This window comes from Physeter macrocephalus, chromosome 20 (genome assembly GCF_002837175.3).
Source record: "Physeter macrocephalus isolate SW-GA chromosome 20, ASM283717v5, whole genome shotgun sequence".
Taxonomy (NCBI): domain Eukaryota; kingdom Metazoa; phylum Chordata; class Mammalia; order Artiodactyla; family Physeteridae; genus Physeter; species Physeter macrocephalus.
In genome coordinates, this window is record NC_041233.1 from 48,097,187 (window position 1) to 48,124,038 (window position 26,852).

The 26,852-nt window shown below is 40.5% G+C and overlaps 1 protein-coding gene and 1 non-coding gene across 16 annotated transcripts in view; both read right to left on the reverse strand.

Annotated features, from left to right (window-relative positions):
- PANK1 (pantothenate kinase 1) overlaps positions 1 to 26,852 on the reverse strand; it is a 111,006-nt gene that overhangs the window by 11,120 nt on the left and 73,034 nt on the right. For 6 of the 15 annotated variants that reach the window (XM_024121630.3, XM_028480926.2, XM_024121632.3 and 3 more), the window contains 4 exons: positions 16,408 to 16,760; positions 7,251 to 7,504; positions 2,048 to 2,224; positions 1,420 to 1,543 (listed from right to left, as the gene is read on the reverse strand). In XM_024121630.3, coding sequence (XP_023977398.1) covers positions 1,420 to 1,543; positions 2,048 to 2,224; positions 7,251 to 7,504; positions 16,408 to 16,743 — 891 coding nt within the window. In that variant the 5' untranslated portion in view covers positions 16,744 to 16,760. Of the gene's footprint in view, positions 1 to 1,419; positions 1,544 to 2,047; positions 2,225 to 3,090; positions 3,275 to 7,250; positions 7,505 to 12,490; positions 12,592 to 14,140; positions 14,376 to 16,407; positions 16,794 to 16,962; positions 17,667 to 26,852 lie in introns of those variants that run through there. The other 9 variants (XM_024121634.3, XM_055081415.1, XM_055081416.1 and 6 more) reach the window with 7 other exon arrangements.
- LOC112064247 (U6 spliceosomal RNA) lies at positions 9,337 to 9,444 on the reverse strand. The gene has a single exon (XR_002891432.1). It is a non-coding gene; the product is annotated as a U6 spliceosomal RNA (small nuclear RNA).

The window sequence follows — 26,852 nt, forward strand, 5'->3', positions numbered from 1 at the left end:
AGAGTGAAGTAAGTCAGAAAGAGAAAAACAAATACTGTATGCTAACGCATATATATGGAATTTTAAAAAGCGGTACTGATGAACCTAGTGGCAGGGCAGGAATAAAGATGCAGAACGCAGACGTAGAGGACAGACTTGAGGGCACAGGCGGGGAAGGGGAAGCTGGGACGAAGTGAGAGAGTGGCATGGACATATATACACTACCAAATGTAAAATGGATGGCTAGTGGGAAGCTGCTGCATAGCACGAGATCAACTCGATGCTTTGTGACAACCTTGAAGGATGGGATAGAGAGGGTGGGAGGGAGGGGATATGGGGATATATGTATACATATAGCTGATTCACTTTGTTGTACAGCAGAAACTAACACAACATTGTAAAGCATTTATACTCCAATAAAGATGTGAAAAGAAAATATTGTGAAAGGAGCATTTCTCTCTTGTAACCCCAGAGTTCAAAGGCAGGGCTGCCATCCACCTATTGTAAAGACTGCCTCATACCCTGTTTAACAGTCCACTATTCAACTAGAAGGGGGTTGGAAAGGGTTTCTGCAGTACCTGTAATGTTCTAATTCTTGATCTGTGTGGTGGGTATTAGGGGTGTGTGTGTGTGTGTGTGTGTGTGTGTATGTGTGTGTGTGAAAATTCGTCAGGCTGTACACTTGTGATTTGAGCCCTCTTCTGTATGTATGTCATATTTCTCTTAAAATTTATATTTAAAAAAACTCTATTACTGATGCTACTAGATTCTTTAGTGCTTCTTCTACTATTACCTATTCCATGCCCCCTCTTTCTTGTCTTTCTAATACAACTGAGTTGTATTACACATCTACTTTACACATCTTGTATTTCAGAAAAGGGTTCCATTCTTTCCAGAGGAATTTTGCAGTGTTTTAAAACATGGTACCAAAGCTTGGTCTGTCATCAGGTCCACCCTTTCTTGTGCCTGGGGCTCTGGCTGGCCTCAGCTGTAGCAAGCTCTCTGTGCTTTGATAGCCCTGTACAATGCTGCTTGAACTCCATGCCACAAGGCAACACTGTAAAGAAGCTGAAAGCAGAGAGAATATCGAATATTGCAAGTGGAATGTTTTACCTGCAATTATTTGCAAGGATGCAGAGAGATTTTCACAACCCTTCATTAGGTGTGTGTCCATGAGGTTGCAGAGGTTATGGTATAGATTGTCATTTTTACCATGTTTCCACAGTTAGATGGTTTTGTTTGTCATCACCTAGTGCCTACTTAAAACTAAAACATACTCCTCTCCCTCCCTGCAACACACGCCCCTCATGTTCTACCAGGTGTGACTGTGAGGAAGGGCAGGTTTCCTAAGGATCTGTGGTTTTGTGAGGGTCAACAGTTATTGCGCTGCCAAACGATGTTTATGAATGACACATGGCTTTCCCTAGGTTAAGGCCTTACCTCATTCAATGCACACATCCGAGCAATGGAGCCAATGTTGTTGGTGATGGTGACCAGGGTGGCTCGGGCGAGGTCTTCCTTGCTGATGGAATCTCGCTTTTCCTTACTCATCATGTTGCCAAAGCTATGTTGGAAATATTAGCGAGAGTGTTCAAAATCATCCTTAGGCAGGCCCCATGCTTCCACCAAAGTACTGTGGAAAGCTTTATGAATAACTCTGATTGAGCTCAAATGACCTGATTTGGCTACCATGGTTTACAAGCAGACAGGATTACGGTATGAATGGTTGGCTGCCCTTTTCTTAATAGGGACGAAGTAGCATGGCTATTAACGGGGAAAAAAATTTTTTAAATGCCTCTAGATATCTGGACAAGAATGGAACGGGGGAAACTGTTGCAGTTTTCCAGAACCTTCTTTCAAAGCTGCCTTATTTTAAGCACAAGCATCAAGAGCTAAACATCTCAGTGCTTCATCAAGGGCAGGAGATCAAGTCTGAGCTCCAATACCATAGATCCTTGCACCAGGCTGGTGGGTTGACATTTAAAAAAAACAACAACTAAATGAACAGCCAGGGTGGAGAGGTTGCCTTGTGTTTAATCACTACTGCTCCTAGCTACTTAGTCTCTACCTTGATGCTACCGCAGATCCTTGAAGGCCAAATCGTTCATAGTCTCCTCCGTAAATGTCCTTCACCAGCTTATCAACATTGGTGCTGTCGCCTTTAGCTGCCATTTCCAGAGCTTCTTCAAAGGTCTCACAACCAGTCAGCAAGCAACATAGGCCTAGGAATGTTCCACCTCCAAGACTGAAGGAACAATAAGGTTTATTTTTTAAGTTTTACTTTAAGAGATGCCCATCCAAGTCCCCAACTACATCAATATCACTAATATGGGTTAATAAGAACAGAAGAAAAACAAAGGGGCACTTGAATCAAAGTGCTGGGTGAAAAAGAGCTTTAGGGTAGATTGGATAAAAAAAGAGGGCAGAGACTAAAAGAAACATCAAGGAAAACTCGCCCTGAAGTTTAAGAACAAAACCAGAGAAAGACTCTCACTGATTTCCGTTGTGAGACCTTGAACTAGCCGCTGACCTAAGTGCTTCCTGCAATCTTCCCACCTATAAAATGGGGCCAAATCATGATCTATCTCCCTTATTTGGGTGGTCTGAAAGCAGCAAATAACCAGAGAAATGACCTCTATTAAAAAGAAAAAATACAAACATATGTAGCTAAACGAATACTTAGAAAAAGAAACTGTGTGTACCAGAAGCACAGTTCATATCTATAGAGGCAAACTCTGTGGTGACAAAACTGAACTGGGATGCTGCCCGGAATAGCTGGCCCCCAAGCTGTATCTTTCATCTGACCTTGCTTCTCTAGCAGAAATAATTTCATTTAAGCTCCTCAAAAATTTCAAAAAGGAAACCACCGATGGATCTCATATTGGATTTTTCTGTAGTAAACTCTAGAAAAAGTTATTAGTACTTTACTTACCACCCAATAGTCAAAAAATAGTAACAAAGATCTTAAAATGGTTTCAGTGCTCGAACCATGTTTTAAAAGCTTTCAGTTGTTTGGGGGGAAATTCTTCTAAAATAGTCTTTTGAGACAAAATTAGAAACCAATTATGAGAGTTGAGAGTGAACTCAATTGTGTATTAATATCAAAGTTACCTGAGGGGAAGAAAAGCAGATTCACAGTAAAGCTGTCACCAGTGAGCTCCTGGCAGGAAAGAGCACTGATATGGCCATGAATGGGCCTTACTCTTTACCTACTAGACAGAAGAGCAAACGCACATCAATTTGTTCTGAAGCCTCAAGAGCTGCTAGCCCTGGGAATTCCACATGTGTTTGGCTACGGGCTTTTAAGAGAAAATTCAAGTTGAGATCGAGGTTATTTTCAAAACTTAAATTTGAAAAAAGAAAATTTAGGGTAAATTATACCGACTGTCAATAACTGTTACCAAGAAGGCACCAGATTATAGACACAGGGTTCTTTAAATCACATCTAAGGAGTAACTGTGATATTTCTTAAATAGTGATTCTTACAAAAATACATACTTGATGGAAATGATGGGTTCTCATGGAAAATTAGGTAGCTAGGCACAAGTCACAATATCCAAACTGTAGGTGCAGTACCACAAGGACAAAAAGAGCTCCGTGGGCATTGTTGCCTTGACACCTCAGTCACAGTAGAAATTTTGGATTCCCTCTAAGAAAGTTTGCCTTCCTTTACATTTAACATGGCACCTCATGCGACCTTGTTAGTTTCAGTCTACCCTAGAAAGCTAGCGTGGTTTAATGGGAACACTTTTTGGTTTGCGCGTCATCTGAATTTGCCTTGTTTTCTCTCTTTATATTCTTTTAAAAGGCTTGGCTCACATTTCTAGTTTCTACCTTTCATCCACACTAATAACCTTTCTTTGAATATCAGGTATTTGTATTCATCAAGGTGTTCAACAACCAACTCCAAACATAGGCACCTGAAGACACTGGCTGACTTAGAAAGAAGGCAACTCATCATCTGATGTGTTGGTATGAGTGAAAAAGGACATGGGCTTTGTATGACTGGAAAGTGACAGGTGACTCCAGACAAAGAATCGGAGCGGAATGGAGAAAGCGAGCATGAATTGGCACAGCTGGAGCACTGCAGATAGGAGGAAAGAATGCACGGTTGCAGAAGAGCACTTTATTGACATCCTCAACCTGCTAACCACTCTCTAGTGAGTCTCTCGCTCGTAATCAGATACATGTTTGTTTCAGCAGACACACAGCAAGATCCTCAGCAAATCAGAGACCAAAACATCATTTTTTTTAGAAAACCCAACAAACTTGTCGTGAGGAATTTTAGGAAGAAGTAGAAGAATCCAGTTACTGAATGTTCATGCCCTTAAAATTGATTCCAAAAGAATGAAATAAGCTGCACTGTTCATTTCACTGAAGTTTTAAAATTCTGTTCATTCCTCTTTTAATAGATTACACATTCTAACAATGTTAGCTGTTAAGTTCTGTTTTTTCGGTTGACTTCTATAAGAAAATTGGAGTTGGTCAACAGAAATGTTGCTACTAATCTAGGATGCAGTAAAGTTACACACAATGCTGAAACAAACCATTTAAAATCATATGCTTAAAAGAAAACTGATATCCTGTAACGATGTGGCTTTCTAAAAATAAAAATGCTTAATGGGAAAATAGGGTATACGAGAATAACAAAAAACCTAGAGTTATAGCTATCACAGTAGGAGTAACAAAATTAAAACTGAAGCCATTTGCTTAAACCAGTGATTCCCAAAGTGTATTCCACACACTGATGTTCACTGCTGACCAAAATACAGGCACACCTCATTTTCCTGTGCTGCCCTTTATTACTCTTTGCAGATATTGCATTTTTTTACAAATTGAAGGTTTGCAGGGACCAATCTTGCATCTGCAAGTCTTATCGGTGTCATTTTTCCAACAACATTTGCTCACTTCGTGTCTCTGTGTCACATTTTGGGTAATTCTCCCAATATTTCAAATTTTAAAATTATTATTATATTTGTTATGGTGATCTGTGATCTTGGGTGCTACTATCGCATAAGGATTATTACCCACTGAAGGCTGAGATGATGGTTAGCATTTTTTAGCAATAACATTTTTTAATAAAGGCATATACATTTTTAAAACATAATTCTGTTGCACACTTAGTAGACTACAGTACAGTGTAAACACAACCTATATATGCACTGGGAAACCAAAAAATTTGTGTAATTCGCCTTATCGCGATGCTCGCTTATTGCGGCGGTCTAGAATGGAACCTGCAATATCTCCGAGGTATGCCTGTAGTTTAGATCAGTGGTTTTCTAACTTAGATGGAAAAAAAACCTTTGGCAGAACAACTCTGGTTGGACAAGGAAGATCTGGGGCCCAGAGACTTGATATTTCATTCCCCTCCCCTACCTGTGGCAGCCTCAGAAAGGGCTCTCTAGTAACCTTCAGTCTTCTGTAGCACCTTTCCAAAACTACTGGTTAAGGAGAGCTTGTAAGGAAGCTTGGGTATCCACACAGGATTTGTTGATGATTGCAAATCAGTGATCATTAACTGGCATTTACCAATAACTGGAATGGATAGGCATTCTTGCACATGTGACGGATGCCAAATGTCACAATTTGGCTCATTATTCAAAGACAACCCAGATCCTTGGAACCCCCAAGTTTGAGAGAGTGTACCTGTGATATAATTCATGAATTTGTTAAGTGTTAATGAACAAAATGATAAATATCTGTAATTCTGGAAAATGTTTAGCTCGTTGTTACCTTGAGACTAACTCTACCAATTCAATGGCTCCTTTGGGGAAGCAGTTTGTAGTTTCTTAAAAATTATACCTTTCTCAGGAGATCACTCTCTTAAGGTAAAACCAGCTCAGCCGAATTCTTCATTTGTCTCGGATAGTTCTGACAGTCCTAATGAGGCCATGGGGCCAGTTGTGATTCTCATGGGAGCAAGTAAGGTTAGTGCTGTATGCTCAGTGAGAAAATGTATTGACTAGCAGCAATTAACGTACACACCAAAGCCTATATTCTGGACACAAGCAGGATCAGTCAGAATGTGGGGTTCAGGGTTTCTTAACAGCACTAACTGTTAACATTTGGGGCTGGATACTTTTTTGCTGTGGGGGACTGACCAATGCACTGTAGGATATTTAGCAGCAGCCCTAACCTCTGGTTACTAGATGCCATCATCACTGCACCTCCAGTTGTGACAACCAAAAAATGTCTCCAGACATTGCCAAACGTCCCCTGGGGGCATCAGTCTTCCCTTCCCCGGTGGTGAACCACTGACGTATGCAGAACCCATCACAAGTCATGTCAATACAGGAGAAAAGCGGTGCTCTCCTCCTAACGGGTGAGTAGAACCGCAGAATTTCAGTACTGGAAACGCTTGTAGAAACTAAGAAACAACTCACGCACTTCGTGGCACAAACAAGGAAACTGAGGCCCAGAGGAGTTACATGATATCTTCATCTATCAAAAACAAGGGTTTCAATACCACGTTTCAAAGCACACACCACACAACACCAGTTCCTTAAGTTGTCCCTCCTAAACTGGGTTCTGTGGTGCAATAAGTTGAAGAAACACTTCATACCGAATCTTCTTATAAGTAAGGAAAACCTGCTTAATTTTGTTTATACTACAATTTCTCAAAGACTTCTGACCCTGGATCTTTTTCCCGTGTTGAATCCCCATTAACAGGAAGCTGAGCCCACGTGCCCTTGGGGAGTGTGTACAGTAAGAAACATGGTACTCTGCTCTGCTCTAGTTGCAGGGCTGTTTTCCCGTCCACTGCACTCCCAGATTCCCTGTGAGGTGTGCTGACTATTCCAGTTTGCAGCTGGAGCATTTACCTGAGGGTAAAACACACTCTTTGTGAACTCAATCTGGCTCACTGATTGGAACGACTATTTCAAGCAATTCTTCCTGTGCTAGGCACCAAGGTACTTCCAAAAAGAAGCCCTCTTTGAGCATCCCAAGCATCCTTCCACCTGGATTCTACTGTGCTTGTGGTCCCTGCCACTCACCTGGCACTTAATATGTCTGCCTTTGGGAAAATTTCTGGTATGTGCAACACTTTTTCCCACAACCTGACCAGTTTCCAACGAAGGCTGTGTTTTATTAACCTTTCTATAAATCACCCCGTGTAACATATCCAATAGATCCTTTTTGGTTGGCTGAGGAGGGTAAGATCTTTCTTTTAAAAATGTGTTAAATATAAATAACCTTTTCAGAAAGTGGTCTTCAAGGAAGAGGTCTGGGTTTAAGCACAAAAAGGTTCTTCTAGTGGAAACCACGTTTACCTGGTCCCTGTAACTCTTTTATAGTTGTCCTTGGAGTACACTGCTAGGATGCTGACACCTGAGCCCATGTTCACCAGCAACATAGGGTACGGGTTATCCAGACAGTACGGCCTTTTTTGACACAATTCGGGATTTGTGGGATTTTCAAAATAGTAACATTCCGGCTTGCCGTTGAAGCCAACAGAGTCAACGTAAAGCAGGCCCTGAATCAGACAGTCCAGTTCGTCCAGTTTGTGGAGCTGCAGGTCAGCAATCTGAAAGAGAAGGAGCCCTTGTGAGAGAGACCACTACCACCTCAGGGGAAGCCCCCGGAAGCTTTCAGCTGAACTTAACATGTGTCATGAACAGGAAAAGCATGGAAACATCCTTCAAGCACCACGCTGTGAAATCTTGTTGAGAACCAGTCATTCCGCTGGAAAGGCAGCCTCTACCGGACGTCGTGTCTACCCACGGTGCCTGCCGAGAGACACGACCCTACCTGATAGCTGGCAAGGCAGCCACTAGCACGTGGGGTAGGCAGAAGGGTTGCCCCTGAAAGTTACGTCCATGTCCTAATTTTCAGAACCTGTGAATGCTGCCTTATTTGGAAAAAGGGTCTTTGCAGGTGTGATTCAGTGAATAATCTTGAGATGCAGAGGGCATCCTGGGTTATCTGGGTGGGCCCTAAGTCCACTGACAGTTTCCTTACGAGACACAGGAAAGATCTGACGGACACAGAGGAGAAGGCCGTGTAAAGATGGGAGGCAGAGCCTGGAGAGCTGCACCACAGGCCAAGGAAGGTCGATGGCCACCAGACGCTGGGAGAGGCAAAGAATGGATTCTGCCCAGGAGTCTCTGAAGGAAGTGTGGTCCTGTCAACACCTTGATTTCGGCCCTCTGGCCTCCAGAACTACGACTGAGTAAATTTCCATTGTTTTAAGCTGCTAGGTTTGTGGTAATTTGTTAGAGCAGTCACAGGAAGCTAACCCAGCATACCTCAGGGTGAGGCGAGTGAGAATGTTCTGAAAGCAGAAAGGCTCCTACACTTCTTGGCAGGACACGGGGTCCTGAGGGAGGCACGTGAGCCTGGGAGCTGGGGACAATCTCCTCTGAGCCCACACAGCCCAACTCTCCTTTTCCCAAGCCTGGGCTTTGGAGTTTGACAGACCTGGCTTTGAATGCTATAACTCCAACACTTACCTAATTGAGGGATGTGGGGCAAGTTACTTAACTTCTCAAGCCTCAGTTTCCTCCTCTGTAAAATGGGAATAATACCCACAGTGCTGTATTGTGAAGGTTACATGATAATAATATATGTAAAATGCTAACACAGGGCTTGGCAGGTGCAAATGACTCAAAACATATTGACTCTTTTATTAATAGCTGAGGTGGTCCCAGAGCATGGTCCCATGCTCCTATGAAACAAAAACTCCTATTCTCCTAGGTACGGGGGAAAAAAGTAAAGGGGAATAAGCTGGCTGAGGGCTAGCCTTAGCGGAGCATGGGTACTTTGCATCCTCAAAAGTTTATTCACGATCCTCAAGAGTGATACTACTGCTGGTCCAAAAAAATAAAATAAAATAAAATCTAACATTCACCAACATGAAACTGAACCAACGATGGAAGATCATTTTTAAGTTCTAATTTAAATTAAAAATAACTCTTTAAGAAAATAATAACTGGTATTTATTATTTACTATATGCCAAGCACCTGTACTAGATCATTTAATTCTCACAAAAACCCTATGAGGAGGTATTGTTATCCTAACTCTATGGTTAAGGCTCACAGAGCTTAAATAATTTCCCCTAAGTGATACAACTAGCAAATGCCTCCTAATAACTCTCTGTTCTTCTCTTGTCTTCATTCATAATGAGTCCTGTTTCTGGGGTCTGGAAACCACCTACACAACTACCATACTTAGATATTTTGCCCCAAAAGCATCACCTTCATTATAAAAGTTAATAGCTAGAAGAAAACGTCTGACTTTTTGTCACTCATCTGAACGTCCCATTCAACAAAATCCACTGAAGCTATACCTGTAGAGCAGAATTAGTTAGAATAGGTTACCAGCAAGGCGGTAGACGTTTTCTTTTTTTTAACATCTTTAAAAATATGGAACGCTTCACAAATTTGAGCGTCATCCTTGCGCAGGGGCCATGCTAATCTTCTCTGTATCGTTCCGATTTTTAGCATATGTGCTGCTGAAACGAGCACTAGACGTTTTCTTGATACACAGAAACAATCATTCTAAATGACACTTGGTGATAAAGTACATCTATCTCATAAGTGATTTTGAACATTTCATTTTTCACCAAGTGGAACTTTTGGGTGAGAGGCATGTCATGATTCACGTGTTCAGGGGGTAATACTATAGGTATAAGGCTATCTGGAGACCGAAACACTATAGTGACACAGCCATGTAAACGTTTTCTTCTCATCCTCTGGGATTCCCTGGCCCTATCAACGTCTTCCAACGCACTCACGGCGTGCGTCACATTCTGGTTTGTTTTTGGTTCAGTGGGTGCCCCTGAGCACCATGCTCAAAGGCCTCTCCATAATAATGGCTTAATAAACATTTCTTAAATGGAACAGGGAAAACTGGCCCCTCCTGGATCACCACAAACTGAAAGGTAGCGATTTCATCACCCAGTCTTGGGGCCATAGGTTCACCTGCTTAAAAATTAATCGGAGGTCCATCAACAATATTGACAGCAGTGCCCAGGACCAACATCACAAACACGAACAGTGACACCGTCTGTTCAGGTGACATCCTGAAACTATGTTCGGGAAAAAGAAAAACCTGTCAGGGCAAGTAAACAAAGCACGTAGCTTTGCTCTGAAGGGAACGATCTCACCTTTCCCCTCAAAATCACTTTCAAATAAAGTGCTAGCAGCAAACAAACATCTCTTCTATAGCATTTTACTGAGGGATGGATATTTCTGAAGCCTGAGGTCATGCATCCCCCAAAAGTCACTTTCATTGAGACCTATGGAGACCTCCCTCAAAGGTCTTTTCCAACCAGGAATAGGGACAGGCTCCCCAGTGTAAGCGATGAGTCAAATCATTACTTGGACAGTATGTTCAGATCCCAGCTGTGGAGACACACGCTTTCTTTGGGTTTAGTTTTCTTTACACCAGGGTAACAAAAGCAAATGCTGCAGGAGCCAATAAAGGAGTGAAGTCCCTTGACTAAATGTTAAAGTAACAGAATGATGGGGATTGTGGCACACAAGACAATCCACACATATTTAAAATTCACTGCAGCCCGTTGCTGCCATGTGGTAATGGGGCCTGAATGTTGCCAAATGATTCTATCTCTCAAGAGCTGGAAACCCAGATTTTTATGTGAAACCTTCTAATTTTTAAATGCTGGCAGCTAGTTTTAATTTTTTAAAAAAATATCAGATCCAGCCAACATGCAGATGAAGCTTCAGCTAATGTGAACATAACCTTGTCACCAAGGTGTGCTGGTAAGTGTTTAACAACCAGCTCTCTGGGAGCAAATGCCCTGGTTTATAGCATTTACCAATTTCCACGGTATAATCACTCCCACCATAGCCAACTTCAAGCTACCAACACGATGTCACTAAACACAGCATTGGGAAGACACAATGCGCTCTCGTGTACACAAGGGGGTCTCGTGAGCCGGCAGGAGGGGACTTCAGCACCCCACTGCTTGTGACTCTCCGGAGCACTTTTGGAAAGTATGAGTTCTGCCAATTCCTAAATCATTAAGCTTAAACTATTCCCCAAACTTAACACCAACAAATCAAACTTGCCCTAAGACTCAAACTCTAAATAATGGAAGTAGGGGAAGAAATAAAGTAAAAAAAATCATTTTTTTTTCAAACTACTACTATGATAAACTAACTTTGCTTTGCCTAGTCCCAAAGTCACCCAAGCAAGCATGGGGGCAGTGGGGTTCTCAAATTTTAGGTGCCATCAGAATCACCTGGAGGGTTTGTTAAATCACAGATCGCTGGGTCCCCCTCCCAGAGTTTCTGATTGCATGTCTAACAATATCCCAGGTGACGCTGATGCTGCTAGTTCTAGGACCACACAGACGTTGGAGCTGAAGAGCTGGGATTAATGCATGTCCCCACTCCAGTACAGTGACAACAGGCCTTCAATAAAATCACCTACCCTCCCCAATAGCAGCTGCCTTGGCTAACCTGCAGGGATGTTTTCAAGAATCCAGCGAGATGGCCGTGTGAACATGCTTTGGAAACATGAGTTATACGTGAATTTTATATAAGAAGTAAAATAATTCAGGTCTTCTTATCTCATGTTGAAATACATTTGGAAACATCATTTCCAAACCGAAAATTCTAATTTCTCAAAGGAATTTAGTGATTCCCTGTATGATTAAATTAGAAAAAATATGGATTCTAAACACATGTTCAGGATACAACTGTAAGAGGTTCTCCTTATGTGCTTCAGTCTGTCAAAAATAAATACTATTATATATAAGATGGCTAAACAACAAGGTCCTACTGTATAGCACAGGGAACTATATTCAATACCCTGTGATAAACCATAATGGAAAAGAATATGAAAAGGAAGGTATATATATGTATAACTGAATCACTGCTGTAGAGCAGAAATTAATGCAACATTGTAAATCAACTAGACTTCAATAAGATAAACTTAAAAAGTAACTAAATAAATAGCTGAGTAAATAAATCTGGTAAAAACCATCCCAGGAGGTTCCATACCTACTCCCTATGGACCTACCCCAAACCGGTTCCATCACTCTCCTGTGCTTGAGAAATGAGTCACCAAATCGTTTAGCACAAAATGAATAAAATACACATCTGTATGATACCCCACACTTCCCAAGGTGCTTTCGCTGACCCTGGCTCCATAAATCATAATGGAAGTGGTAGAAAAGGTTATCTTACTAAACCAAGAACAATTTGCATATAAAATGGTTGACTCTCAATTATAAATTACACTCGGGGCTCTTTTCTCTTCACACAGGACAGCTAACTGAGACCTGAGAGAGAGATGAGTTTCAAATATGTTCTGTGAGTGAGAAAAATAACAAAACCTCAAAGATGGCTTCTTCCTCCTGGCACCCAATGATAAAAGGAGTACATGAATGGCCAAAAGGGTCAAGCCAGAATGAAGTGGAGGATGACGGTATCTACAAAGTTTACGCTCCTGCAATATCACAAATCAGTTCCTGGATTAATAATAGGAACCCAGCTAATAATGAATGGTCTACTTAGATTTAGAATTTCACACATCCACAATTACCTTATTATCCCCTCCTGATGATCTTTCCATCATTATTAACTTTTTTCGGTTGTCCTTGGAGATTTCTGGCTTAATGAAGGCCAATTCTTAAGTCCTCACACCTTGAAAAAAATGTAGTGAAGCAATAAGAGAATCTTTTACTGTTCCCTAAATCTCATGTAAACCCAGTAAGATTGTTGTTATATCCTGCTTGTTTAGAAGGTAGGCATTTGTTTTCTTCTAAAAAATGAAAAGAGTCACTTCTAACTTCTAATAAATATTAGCCTTGGACTGAACAAAACTTACAAGGAAAAGTATCTCTTGTAATGAAGAGCTAAGTGGACAAAAAGGATGACATTTTTCTAAAAATTTTCTATCATTAGAATACTTTGCATTTTAAAGAGGGCTCCTTGTTGAAGTAGGGAAGTGTACTTGTGGATGAAAATACTAGATTTGGTACATAAAATATTCTGGTAGGTTCTTTAAAACAACACTCGCAGAACATAGACAGTGGGGAGAAACACAAAGTTAAATGAAATCTACAGGATTAAGTGCCCTGGTATACAACCACATGGGAGCCTCCCCTTTGAGAAGAATCACTTTCTCAGACGGTAGGATTCTTCATTGGCCTACCAATCTCTTGGAGCATATGTTGTTTAAGTTTTTCTTTTGTGTCCCATTTTGTTGAATCATTAATTTTGAAGGCAAACTTTTGCCAGCCAGAAATTTGTTTGTGACAGTGATCCTAAAATGTTGAAGGAAGGAAGGAAGAGAGGGAGGGAGGGAGGAAGAAAGGAAGGAAAAGGGGAAAAGAAGAAGGAGGAAGGAAAAAAGAAAGAAAAAGGAAGAAAGAAATACAGCTTTGTTCAACTGAAAGTATTCTACACAGGGGTCTAGTTTAATGCTTGTCTCGTGGCTTTGTAACTCTTTCTTGTACATTCTAAATTGATGAAGACTAGTTAACATTATCTAAGGATTTAAGTACATTTACTATATATGAAAAGGACACAGTTATCAGACATAACAATTGCTAACTATTCAGGGTCGGCTGAACTTCATTTAGATAGCCCTAGTTACTCAGGTTTTTAAAATACATGTCTGCAAACTTGTATTATGCTCAAAAGAGTGATTTTATATAACAATGATAGGACTTTACAGGTATGTATATGCACTGCTTTATTATTTGCCGGATTGTTTACTACATAGTATAGTAGTATATATTGATCCTTTACAACTTAGTGTGCACCTTCAATTTCCCATTCTGGAAAAGGGAAGAGCTTGGATACATTATACCTAAGGGCCTTAGCACTTACTAACACTAACTCTTCCCCATACCAGCCTGGTTTGCTCTATTTCTTCTTCGGGTTCCTACTCCAATGTTACCTCATCACACAAAGACCCGCCCAGCACTTCCTATCCCCCTTACCTATTTCTTTTCCCCACTTATTGCCATTTGATATACTCTATAATCACTTATTTGATTATTGACCATCTCCCTGCACTAGAATATAAGCTCCAGGAAGGCAGGGGCTTTGTTTTGTTCATAACAGTACTTGTTGCATTGATAGAGTATGATAAATACTTGTTGAATGAGAATGAATGCTTAGGAAAGAGAATGATAAAACCTATTCATCCTCACAAACTTGGGAAGGATCAGGGCATATCACTTACTGACAGACGGGCTACAGGAAGAGATCTGTCTTCAACTGTCTTCACTTTGGCCAGGACTGAGCATGGAAGCAGAAGGCAGGCCATACAAGACTTTCTTTCAGAGATTTTATAGATATTTCTTTTTCTTTTATAGATGGCCACGCTGTTAGGCAAACACTCCAAACTCGCTCCTTGCACCAGTCTGTTCATTAGGCTCCAGAAGCCTCCTGAAGGAGCAGAGGCTTCTTTATCTTGGCTGTAATAAGATATGACCTTTCTCAGTTCAGAAACTTGAGAAACACACTTGCTCGTGGCCAACACAGATTGAGTAACTTTCTGGAATCCAGGGCATTACCCAAGAGGAGGGATGGAGACTTTGATGAGCTTGCTTAAATGTCCCAGGTCACCTTGGTACACTTCAGGCTCCCTAGTGGAGATGGACACAGAGGACATCCTTGAGGGACCTGGGGAGCTCACAGCACTAGGGGTGGGTCAGCATTTCCTGAATCAGAATTGAGCCGACACCCAGCTCTTACCTAGGGGATGGTATTTAGCGCCTCTTCATCTCTCTTTAGCTTTAGTTTCCTTATCCGCCTAAACACGTATACTGCCACTTTCTCTTTTTAAAAATTTTTTATTTTATTTATTTATTTATTTATTTAACATCTGCATTGGAGTATAACTGCTTTACAATGGTGTGTTAGTTTCTGCTTTATAGCAAAGTGAATCAGTTATACATATACATATGTCCCCATATCTCTTCCCTCTTGCATCTCCCTCCCTCTCACCCTCCCTATCCCACCCCTCTAGGTGGTCACAAAGCACCTAGCTGATCTCCCTGTGCTACGCGGCTGCTTCCCACTAGCTATCTATTTTATGTTTGGTAGTGTATACTGCCACTTTCTGAAAATGATGAAACCGAGGCCCACAGGAGGGACATGTCTTGCCTAGTCACCCAGCTAGTTAAATGCAGAAACAGCACTAGAATTCAGGATCAGTGCTTTTTCATTTATGAACTTGAACTTAATTTTCATGCCCCTGGATCTCAACTTTCTCAGTTTCAAAACTCTTCAATAATTGGGTCCCTTCAGTGGGAAAAAGATCCCATGGATCATTTAAGTAAGTGGCAGCGTCACATTCTGCTGGCAAGGGAAAGGGGACACAAGAGGAAAAGCCAAAACCTGAATATAATCAATCTGACTTAATATGATGCTCTAGGGCTCTATTGCCAGCTCTTGTAGAAACTACTTATCAATGAGATAAATGATGTTACTTTTGATGATGCAAGTAAAATGTGCAATTATAGCTTTATTAAGTACCATGAATAATGCATTGATTTATTAATTTATTCATTAATGATAAACTTTCTGGCAAGACTAATCCCCAAATCTTCCAACCCTTCCTTCTCCTATGTTCAATCACTACTGTTAATTTAATTTTATTTTCTCTATCTATCGTTTCTCTTTCTTCTCATTTTATTCCCTGTGAGATGAAGCTAGACAGTATAGAGATTATCTTGACTGCAGAAATGGGGAAATTGGAACACATGGGTGTTAGGGATTGCTTAATAAAGAGAAAGTTAGGACTCCATGTCACTCATCCATATCTTCCACTTAGCCAACTTTGTCAAATCTAAATGAGCAACACTGCCAGTCAGCATATAGTATTATTCTTATTATGTAGAGCCATACTCCCTAAATCACATTCATCAATAAAGGAATTCACCTCTAAATAATGTCAAAGATTTCATTTTTGTTTGTGAGCAAAACTTCTGAAGGACATTCATAAAACAAAAAAGATACAGAGCAAATGGGTAGAAAGAAAGAATCATTTTTAGTAAGATGTGTAGAAAGCCTTTCCTGCAGGCCTCAGTCTATATATCTACGAAACTGGCACAATGATTACGCTTTTCATGAAACTTAAGAGTCTGTGGAAAACTAAAATCCTTCAGAAGGGGATTTACATCACCTTGTCTTTGGCATATTGTGCAGAAGTAATTGTAACAAAAATGATGAGGAGGACAGCCAATATTTATTGAGCACTAAGTGCCAGGTACATATTACCTTATTCAATCCTTCATGTAACAACGCTATGAGGCAGAAACTATTTTTATTCGCCTATAGATGAGGAAACTGAGGCACAGAGTGGTGAAGTAAGCTTGTCCAAAGTCCCAAGCCTAGTGGTCAGGTTCTTCCATAAGAGATGCCATGATCATGGGAATGGGAGAGGTTGTCTTTCTTTCTCTAAGAGGTGGTTTTGTTGTTTGCAGGGGGTTAAAGCGGACCTACCGTTCTGAAGTCCTCTTCGAACTTAAAAGCCCCGCCTCCCGTGGCACAGAGAGTGGTGTGCAGGCTGGAGAAGTTCTTCTCGCTGCCCATCTGGATGAACCTGTGCATCGCGCAGCTGGGAAAGCGGATGAAATGCAGGTTCCCCTTCCGCCCACACATGGTCAAGTTTTTCAGTTCCAGGTGAACGTCTCGGATCCCGGTTTTGCCATAAGCCGTGTTAGAAGTCAAATACTTCCTGATGCTCTTCAGGTTCTCCACTTCCTCCTGCTCCTCTTCAGCTGTAATATCCTTCGGTTCAAAGTAGACCAATTTAACCAGCGTCCCACCGATATCCATGCCGAACCACGGGAACGCTAGCGGACAGAAAGACAGAGTGCCCTTGAATTCTGCACAAAGAAATGGGCCGTCTTTGAATAGTCAATAATGAGATGCAGTGGTGTTGCATCTATAGCTGCATTTACCATGCAGTTTACCTGAATTCAACTACAGGTGCCTTAAAGAAGAGACAGGCGAGGAGAAATTCACACTTTAAATGGTGTCCATGATTCTGCCTACCTTTCATTCAGAATCGGCCTCGGAATTGAATATGAGATGAGAATAAGATTCCCTAAGCCAGTCTCAATTCCCACGTGGTTCTCAGGGCTCCAGAATCTCACCAAATAGAGTTAACTCCAATACTTAAAGATACATATTTTGCATACACTCTGGCTCCCAAATGCTATTTTATCAGAATCTTAGCCAAAGAAAACAGTGATCTGTTCTGATGCCAGAGGAAACGCTGGCTATGCTAAGTGTACCAAGAGATGGTATGTTGACCTCTACGCCTCACGGCGTCTTCCTAGCTCATTCTTCGATGATCATTTTTACAGCATTCAATTTTTGCCTTCATGAGCTGACTTTACATGACATGACTCCACTGCTTTAATCTACAGAATAAATAGGAAGGAGAAAGGAGAGAGAGTGGGCTGTGAGAGCTGAGGGGCACACATGATGATCCCTATGGCGACAGAATTCTCAAAAGAACAGCTCGAGCTACAACTCATTTCTTTCTTTATGAAGGAGAGATACTCTCTCCATCTCAAATGGCCCGCCCAGAAGTCCTCACCTCAGCCATGTGTCCTCTGCCACAGATTCTGATTTAATTCTGAGGGAGGATCTAGGCATGAGCATTTTTTTTTTTTACGTTCCCCAGCGGTTCCAACTTGCAGGCTTGCAAACTGCTAAGCCACAAGAACCATGACCACTGAGAGTCAAGCCCACAAATAAGCATAGCTCCTGACCAGGTCTGCAACACAAAGGCATGTTTTGTGTTATATTTTTATATATAAATATATATTTATATTTAATCTGCTGGAGAGGCTTATCTATAACAAAATGAATTTCCATCATAATTATTTTCGTTGTTATTAAGAGAACGGGCTGAGCTCCCTGAACAGGCTGACTTTATTTAGAGGCAACCTGGAAAGTTAACGCTGGGCTGTCATATGTTCTGTAATGAACACAGGGCAAACCCAAGTGGGAATCCAAAATTTGGAGTCTCCCTTTTCATCTTCCTCAGCAGACTCCATGGGCTAAAGCTGAAACTTCTATTAAAACTGAGTTTAAAGACTCAAGACGTAAAAGTGGCTTCTTTCAAAAAGCTTATTTTATTCAGCCCTAGAGAACATCCATTTGAGCCCTGGTCAAACTGTGCACATTACACCTAGAGATTACATTGCCAGCAACATACCTGGGACCTAGAGGGCTTCTTTTTTCTAGGCAGCCCCACTATTAGGCTCTCTTCATGGGTACACTGGGGAGGGAGGAGGAAGGAGTACACAGGAGGAAGCCATTCCTGAACAGAATCTTCTCTCCTGTGCTTCCCTGTTGTCATTTTAGCTGTGATCCAAGCCAGCTGCTCCACACTTAGTAAGCAGTAACTCTAATGGTATAGAAAAATAAAACCTCAAACTCCCAAAAAGATTAAGAGCAGCAAATTCCACTGACAAGACCCATTTAACAAATGTCCTATTATCTTTGCAGAAGTTTGCAAAGCAAATCCCACACAGCCCAGTGTAGGGTGGGAAGCTTGCTTATCCTAGCAGGAGAGGATAGAATAAACTGGAAATAGATAAACTGGAAACAGTTTATCCCTGTCTCACAGATGACATTTCTTGGTCCATTCTCTAAAAATCACTGTCAGCATGGCCCACAGTGTAGGTAGTAGGTAAATCCCTGATTTGGAATTCAGACCAATTGCTTCCCAGAAGCGTGAGCCAGTAACTAGCTCACATAAACTCCCTCCACCTCCCTGGATCTCAATTTCCTTATCTGTGAAAGCAGTGGACTGCATAAGAATGGCCTCCAGTTCCCTCCCTCCCGTAAACTTTCCATGGATTTTTTTAAGAAACGCACACAAAAAATCGCAACTACCCCTAATCACACAGGCCATCTAGAGCCCTAGTTTTAAACCCCACTGAAATACGCTATAGTATGTCAACAGGTGCCCAGGCTATGCAATTGGGGTTGCAGGTGTAATCCATTCTCATCAAAGTAGGAAAGACACGTACTACTGGATAGGATGGGGGAAGGGTATTCTGGAACATTGCTAGGATAACTATTTTTGAAAGACAACAACATCTATTAAACATCTAGCAACATCTGTTAAAATTAAAAGTACACATACACTTTAAATGCAGTTAATCCCTCTCTTGGACCATATTAGAAAAAGGACCAGTATTTGAGGATGGGTATAAGGAAGTTCACTGCACCCCTTACAGTGGCCAAATTTAAGAAAAACAAAAAAGCAAGATCAAAACAAATTGGAAACAACGTGAATGCCCTTTAACAGAGAAACTTCAATAAAGTATGACTTCCAAACCATGGAATATTAGGCAGACATTAAACAGAATGAATGAGATCTATACTAACTGCCTAGAGGGATACACCCCCAATCTTCTGTTAATGAGAAAAGCAAGAGATACCTAGAAGTGTAAATAATTTATTAACCCCATCTGGTTTGAAAAAAAACTAGGGGAGGAAGGGAGGAAAGAAAGGAGGAAGGGAGGGATGAAGGACAGCAGGCAGGCAGGTGGAAAGAAGACCCTTAAGTGTTTATGATTTTATGAGCCCACAGGAAGGTACAGAGGGCCACCCCTTCAGGTTGTTAATATTGTCAGAGGGTGGCAGGATAAACAGGTTTTATAGGTAGAGGTTAGAAGTCAGGGGAGAGGATGAGAAAATTCTATACTTAGAACTTTCAGTATATAAAGAAGTAAAAAAATAAGAATTCAGTGATAACGGAAAACAGGGGACACCTTAGCACAGAATGGACAGAATAAGTTGTGTGTAACCCAGAAAAGCCCCTACATGGCCTTTATTTGGTTGGATATTGTTAAGTACAGGAAACTGAAAAGAGGTCTCACTTTTTAAAATGTGTCAGGGGACAGCTAAGCATTTTATAAGTTATTTACAATTCCAGTTTCTTCTTCCTGCTTCACCTCCTGCGCTGTTTTGAGCCATTTCAAATCTTTTGTTAGCAACTCAGCAAAACAGGGGGGAAAAGTGTAGAGTTTTGGAAATTCAGTTAAATATCATATCAGCAGTTTGGGTTAAGGTAAAAGGGAGCAAGGACTGGAAAACTATAGTTTGAATGGCAATAGAAATTGCTTTCACTTACCTATATTCATTTCTTACCTTCATGAAAAATTAAATGCTCTTCTATTCACATTTTAATGCTTTTATAGGACACTGTCATATTTTAAATGTTCAGTTTTATTTATCTTCCTGATATCAAGGTCTACCTAAACTACACTTCCCGTATACAAGCTGTGGATGGAGATAGAAGAGGAGGGGAAAGAAGAAATCCCAATGCAGCTATAATCCATGACTCACATTTTCTTTAATCCAGGGTATGCAGATGCTTTGATAAATTCAGCTGAACCACTAAGAGCCTGTTCTGTGTTTGCCAGAAGTAATGCTTGTTCTAGATAGAGAATGTCTGCATTCACCCTTTACTCCTCCCTTTTAAACCCAGATGCCTTTTTTAGTTCAGAAGTCTCTAGATCAAGAGGACCCACATCCAGAGTTGATGTCAAAATGACCCCCTAATTTCGTTCCAACTGTGTATCATCCAGATGCTGTGACTGGGTGGGACTGCGGGGTTCTCTCCTTTGGGGAGGGGATGAGTATTTCACCTGCAGGAAGGACAGAGAGCCAAGTATCTGGTAATCAGAAGAGCAAATTGTGGTAGTCACTAGAGCTGCTGCTTCCCTTCCTTTCTGGCCCATGGGGTCAGACTGCAGTTCCTGGCCATTTGTGAATGGAGCTGGGCAATGTGCTTAATCTGGACAGTGAGTTAGGAATGGAAATGGTGTGTGTCACTTTCAGGCAAGAGCACTTACGGCTAGTGTCAGACCTTGCAGAACTCTTTCTCTGTTACCGTAACCACCAAAATTACAGATAATGACTGCTCCATCAGCCAGGATGCAGAGTCAAGACGAGCCATATTGGAACCCCAGCTGCCCACCAATGAACTTACAGTGTGAAGGAGAAATAAACCTTTGTGGTTTTAAGGTACTGAGATTTGGAGGTTGTTACCGCAGGATGATCTTGCCTGTCCTGACTAGTATACTTTCCATCAAAACCTTTGGCTGTTTTTTTCCCTGGAACCTTCCCTCTCCTGCAGAACCAGATCCAGGGACTGCCAGTATCGCTGATAAACATGTGGTAGCTGAGTGTTAATAAAAGGGTATGTAGGGCTTCCCTGGTGGCGCAGTGGTTGCGTGTCCGCCTGCCGATGCAAGGGAACCGGGTTCGCGCCCCGGTCTGGGAGGATCCCACATGCCGCGGAGCGGCTGGGCCCGTGAGCCATGGCCGCTGAGCCTGCGCGTCCGGAGCCTGTGCTCCGCAACGGGAGAGGCCGCAGCAGAGGGAGGCCCGCATACCACAAAAAAAAAAAAAAAAAAAAAAGGGGTATGTAGGCTCTGTTGCATTTATTTGTGTAAAAATTTCTGGAAACACAAACCTGAATTGGCAATCTGATAGTAGTTAAAACCCTGAAATAAACCTGTATTCTACATAGTGTGGTGAAAATATTTAAAAATTTTATTGGTAGTCAATGGCTTTAAGACAAAGCCTGTTTCTTAAAGACCTTTTCAGAACACTAGAATAGTCTCTGAGGGGCACTTAAATATATATAACATCTTTACTGGAGTATAATTGTTTCACAATGAGGGACACTTATGCTTCTTGCAGTAAATTTCAAGGGTTACACAGTGAATTCCAAATAGCATAAATGAGTAAAGACTGAGAAAAAAACCAAAACCAAAATCAAAAACAAAACAACCACTCACAAACAGAGAGAAAAGGTTTCCTACCAGTCAAGGAAACAATCTTAAAGAGCTAAGGGAGCCTGACATGAGAAAATCTACCTCTTCTCAAACAACCAGCCACAGAGCTTTAGGGTGTTTCTAGTGCGGCAAGTTTCCCTACCATCAGTATGTCTTCCTGTGTGTAAAGTAGGTGCCCAGTGCTCAAGATTAGCTCCTCTGTGCACGGGTCTAACTCAGCAACCTGCTGTTGTCATGGACAGTTCTCCCTAGGTTCACCAAGTTGAAATTTGTTATAATAGTTGTGAACAGGGAGCAAAAGGACTGAATTTCTTTCCCCACTATTTGTTAATTGCTTTGTTAAGCAAACTAATAAATAGGTGGAAAAGATGTTTGAAGATGATGTGTGATCAACAGAGAAAAGAGACTTTTCAAGCACTTTGGAGATATTTTTACACTATGTGAATATTGACTGTGTTCAAGTTGCCTAAGGATCTCTGCAAGTTAAAAACAACCACAACAGGGCTTCCCTGGTGGCACAGTGGTTGAGAGTCCGCCTGCCAATGCAGGGGACACGGGTTCGTGCCCCGGCCCGGGAAGATCCCACATGCCACAGAGCAGCTAGGCCCGTGAGCCATGGCCGCTGAGCCTGTGCATCCGGAGCCTGTGCTCCGCAACGGGAGAGGCCACAACAGTGAGAGGCCCGCATACCGCAAAACAAACAAACAAACAAAAAGAACAAACAAAAAACCAACCACAACAACTTTAACTTAGATCCAAACTGTGTTTCTTTAAAAATTTCCTGAGCGCTAGCCTTCCCTTCACTATGTCTAAATTTGGTTGATAGTATAATGAAATTCTTTGCTAATATATTCATAGAAACATTGAACTTTAAGAGGTAGAAGGGACCTTTGGTGGAGTCCAACACCCTGTTTACAGATAAGAAAATCAAGGTTTAGAAAGATCAAGGAATTACCCAAGGTCAGCCACAGCAGGTAACAGAACCTATTTTTAGTTTCATGAGCAACAAATTCCCCATTTCGCTCGGCTAGTTGTCTGTCACTTGCAAGAGATAGAATGACTGTGGGCAAGTTTCTTTCTTGAGCCATTTACTAATCTGTAAGATGGAGGTAGACTAACCCAACTAACTAAAGTTCTGTCTGGTTCTCATATTCTATCATCCTAAATACACACACATAAGTTCTCCAAAACCGTACTTTTAATAGCATAAAATGTAACAGTTGAGACCCTTTGAACTATTTAAGGACCTTGAAGAAAATGGTAAATGTAAAATTTAATAAAAGGGTTTCCATAACATTGTGAAGAAACCCATAATTACTGCACACACAGCAATCTGCTAAACATTAAATACTCTTATGCAAAGAAACCTGAATCATGGTTTCTTTCACATTAATGCATACCAGATTTCTTTAGTTTATAGTTTAGTCACATGGCAAGGATACAAGAACACAAGCGCTTACAGAGTACTAATGGGAGTATAAACTGTTGCAATCCTTCCTCTGGACCATTTGGAAATATACATCAAAAAGTTCCAGATTCCTATGCCCTTTGATACATTAGTTCCACTTTACCCTAAAGAAATAATTATGCATGCATTTAAAAATTTATCTTACAAAAATCATTAAAGTTTTACTACTAATAATGAGGATGTGAAATGTAATGTCCAAAAATAGAAGGCTGGTTAAATAAATGATTATCCACTAACACAAAGGAACAATACATCACCATTAAAATCATTTTGTAGGATGGCAATTAATGATGTAAGGAGAATGTTCATCATATACTGTTAGGTGAAAAGTGTGGGTGATTAAATGGTACATTTCGTACGATTACAATTTTGTATAAAAATTAAACAGCTATTGTTCACAGAAAACAAGACTAGAAACTTCAGGCCAAAATGTTAACAGGCATGTATAGTGGATTAAGGTTTTTTTCTTCTTCTGGCTTTGCTGATATGATGTTTTTCAATTTTTTACAGTCAATATGTTGCATCTTCATAATCAGAGTTATTTTAGGATTCTCAATCAAAAACTTCTCTGTAATGATGCAAAAGAAAAAAAAAACTGTTTTAATTTTGCTTCAGTGAGCAGAGAGCAGATCTGTGGTCTTGCCCATGAAAAAAAGTATGACTGCATTCCTCATCTCAACAGTTCCTTCCTTTCTCAAGCAATAATCTGCCCATCTCAAGCCTGTTACCGAAATCCAAGATGGCAATATAAAGATGTGGTACATATATACAATGGCATACTACTCAGTCATAAAAAAAGAATTTAATTTTGCCATTTGCAACAACATGGATGGACTTGGAAGGTATCATGCTTAGTGAAATAAGTAAAACAGAGAAAGACAAATACTGTATGCTGTCATATGTGTAATCTAAAAAATAAAACAAACTAGTGAATATAACAAAAAAGAAACAGACTCACAGATATAGAGGACAAACTAGTGGTTACCAGTGGGGAGAGGGAAGGGAAGAGGGGCAAGACAGGGGTAGGGAAGTGAAAGGTACAAACTATTAGGTATAAAATAAGCTACAAGGATATATTGTACAACACATGGAATATAGCCAAGATCTTGTAATAACTATAAATGGACTATAACCTTTAAAAATTGTGAATCACTATATTGTACACCTGCAACTTATATAATATTGTACAGCAACTATACTTCAATTTAAAAAGTTTAAAAAAGAAAAAAAAAAGAATGACAGGGGAAGCCTGACACCCAAGAGCAGAGTCCTTTAGCCAGTTAGATGCTTGACATCACCAGGGCTCCTTCAAGTAGGAAGAGACCTGAATTACTCCCTTACTGTCAAGGCAAAACCTGTATGTTAAACTTGGCAATTCAAAACACAGTTAAGGAAGCACAGGTACGTTTGTGGGAATGGATCACCATGGGAAAGGCTACATACCCCCGTGTGACAGTAACCCTTCTTCCACTGACACAGCCTCAGATGCCCATCAACTTTCTCCCTCTCATCCAGACAAGGGTGGGAACAAAAGGGCTGATCATAGCCTCACATGAGAAAGAGCAAAAGGATAGTGAGGATTCCTTTCAGAACTCCTGAGACAAGTAGAAGTATTATCACATCAGCCTCCAGAACTAACTTCTGGATTTCACCACCTCTGCCATGCAGGCCCAAATTAACTGTTAGGCACAATAGGCTCGATGCCTATAGTTTTTTTTTTTTTTTTTTTTTTTTTCCGCACTGGAAGATTTTTAATCACAGTTTCAATTTCATTACTTGTGACTGGTCCGTTCATATTTTCTATTTCTTCCTGGTTCAGTCTTGGAAGGTTATACCTTTCTAAGAATTTGTCCATTTCTTCCAGGTTATCCATTTTATTGGCATAGAGTTGCTTGTAGTAGTCTCTTATGAGCTTTGCATTTCTGCGGTATCCACTGTAACTTCTCCCTTTTCATTTCTAATTTTATTGATTTGCATCCTCTCCCTCTTTTTCTTGATGAGTCTGGTAAAGGTTTATCAATTTTGTTTATCTTTTCAGAGAACCAGCTTTTAGTTTTGTTGATCTTTGCTATCGTTTTCTTTGTTTCTGTTTCATTTATTTCTGCTCTGATCTTTATGATTTCTTTCCTTCTTCTGGGTTTTGTTTGTTCTTCTTTCCCTAGTTCCTTTAGGTGTAAGGTTAGATTGCTTATTTGAGATTTTTCTTGTTTCTTGAGGTAGGATTGTATTAGTATAAACTTCCCTCTTAGAATTGCTTTTGCTGCATCCCATAGGTTTTGGATCATCGTGTTTTTGTTATAATTTGTCTCCAGCAATTATAATCAAAAAATTTTTTGATTTCCTCTTTGATTTCTTCAGTGATCTCTTGGTTATTTAGTAATGTATTTTTTAGCCTTCATGTGTTTGTGTTTTTTACATTTTTTTCCCTGTAATTGATTTCTAATCTCATAGCATTGTGGTCAGAAAAGATGCTTGATATCATTTCAATTTTCTTAAATTTACTGAGGCTTGATTAGTGACCCAAGATATGATCTATCCTGGAGAATGTTCCATGTGCACTTGAGAAGAAAGTGTAATCTGCTGTTTTTGGATGGAATGTCCGAAAAATATCAATTAAATCTATCTGGTCTATTGTGTGATTTAAAGCTTGTGTTTCCTTTAATTTTCTGTCTGGATGATATGTCCACTGGTGTAAGTGAGGTGTTAAAGTCCCCCACTAATAGTGTGTTACTGTCAGTTTCCTCTTTTATAGATGTTAGCACTTGCCTTACGTATTGAGGTACTCCTATGTTGGGTGCATATATATTTATAATTGTTATATCTTCTTCTTGGATTGATCCCTTGATCATTATGTAGTGTCCTTCCTTGTCTCTTGTAACACTCTTTATTTTAAAGTCTATTTTATCTGATATGAGTATTGCTACTCCAGGGAGCATTTAATCCATACACGCTTAAGGTTAAGTATCGATATGTATGTTCCTATTACCATTTTCATAATTGTTTTGGGTTTGTTTGTGTAGGTCTTTTTCTTCTCTTGTGTTTCCCACTTAGAGAAGTTCCTTTAGCATTTGTTGTAGAGCTGTTTGGTGGTGCTGAATTCTCTTGGTTTTTGCTTGTCTGTAAAGCTTTTGATTTTTCTGTTGAGATCTTTGCCGGGTAGAGTAATCTTGGTTGTAGGTTCTTCCCTTTCATTACTTCAAATATATTGCCCCACTCTCTTCTGGCCTGTAGAGTTTCTGCTGAGAAATCAGCTGTTAACCTTATGGGAGTTCCCTTGTATGTTATTTGTCATTTTTCACTTGTTGCTTTTAATAATTTTTCTTTGTCTTTAATTTTTACCAATTTGATTACTATGTGTCTTGGCATGTTTCTCTTTGGGTTTATCCTGTATGGGACTTGCTGCACTTCCTGGACTTGGGTGGCTATTTCCTTTCCCATGTTAGGGAAGTTTTCAACTATAATCTCTTCAAATATTTTCTCTGGTCCTTTCTCTCTCTCTCTAGTGTATTCTTCATTTCAGTTATTGCATTGTTCATCTCTGTTTGTTTGTTCTTTAATTCTTCTAGGGGTTGGTTCTTAAATTCTTCTAAGTCTTTGTTAAACATTTCTTGCATCTTCTTGATCTTTGCCTTCATTCTTTTCCGAGG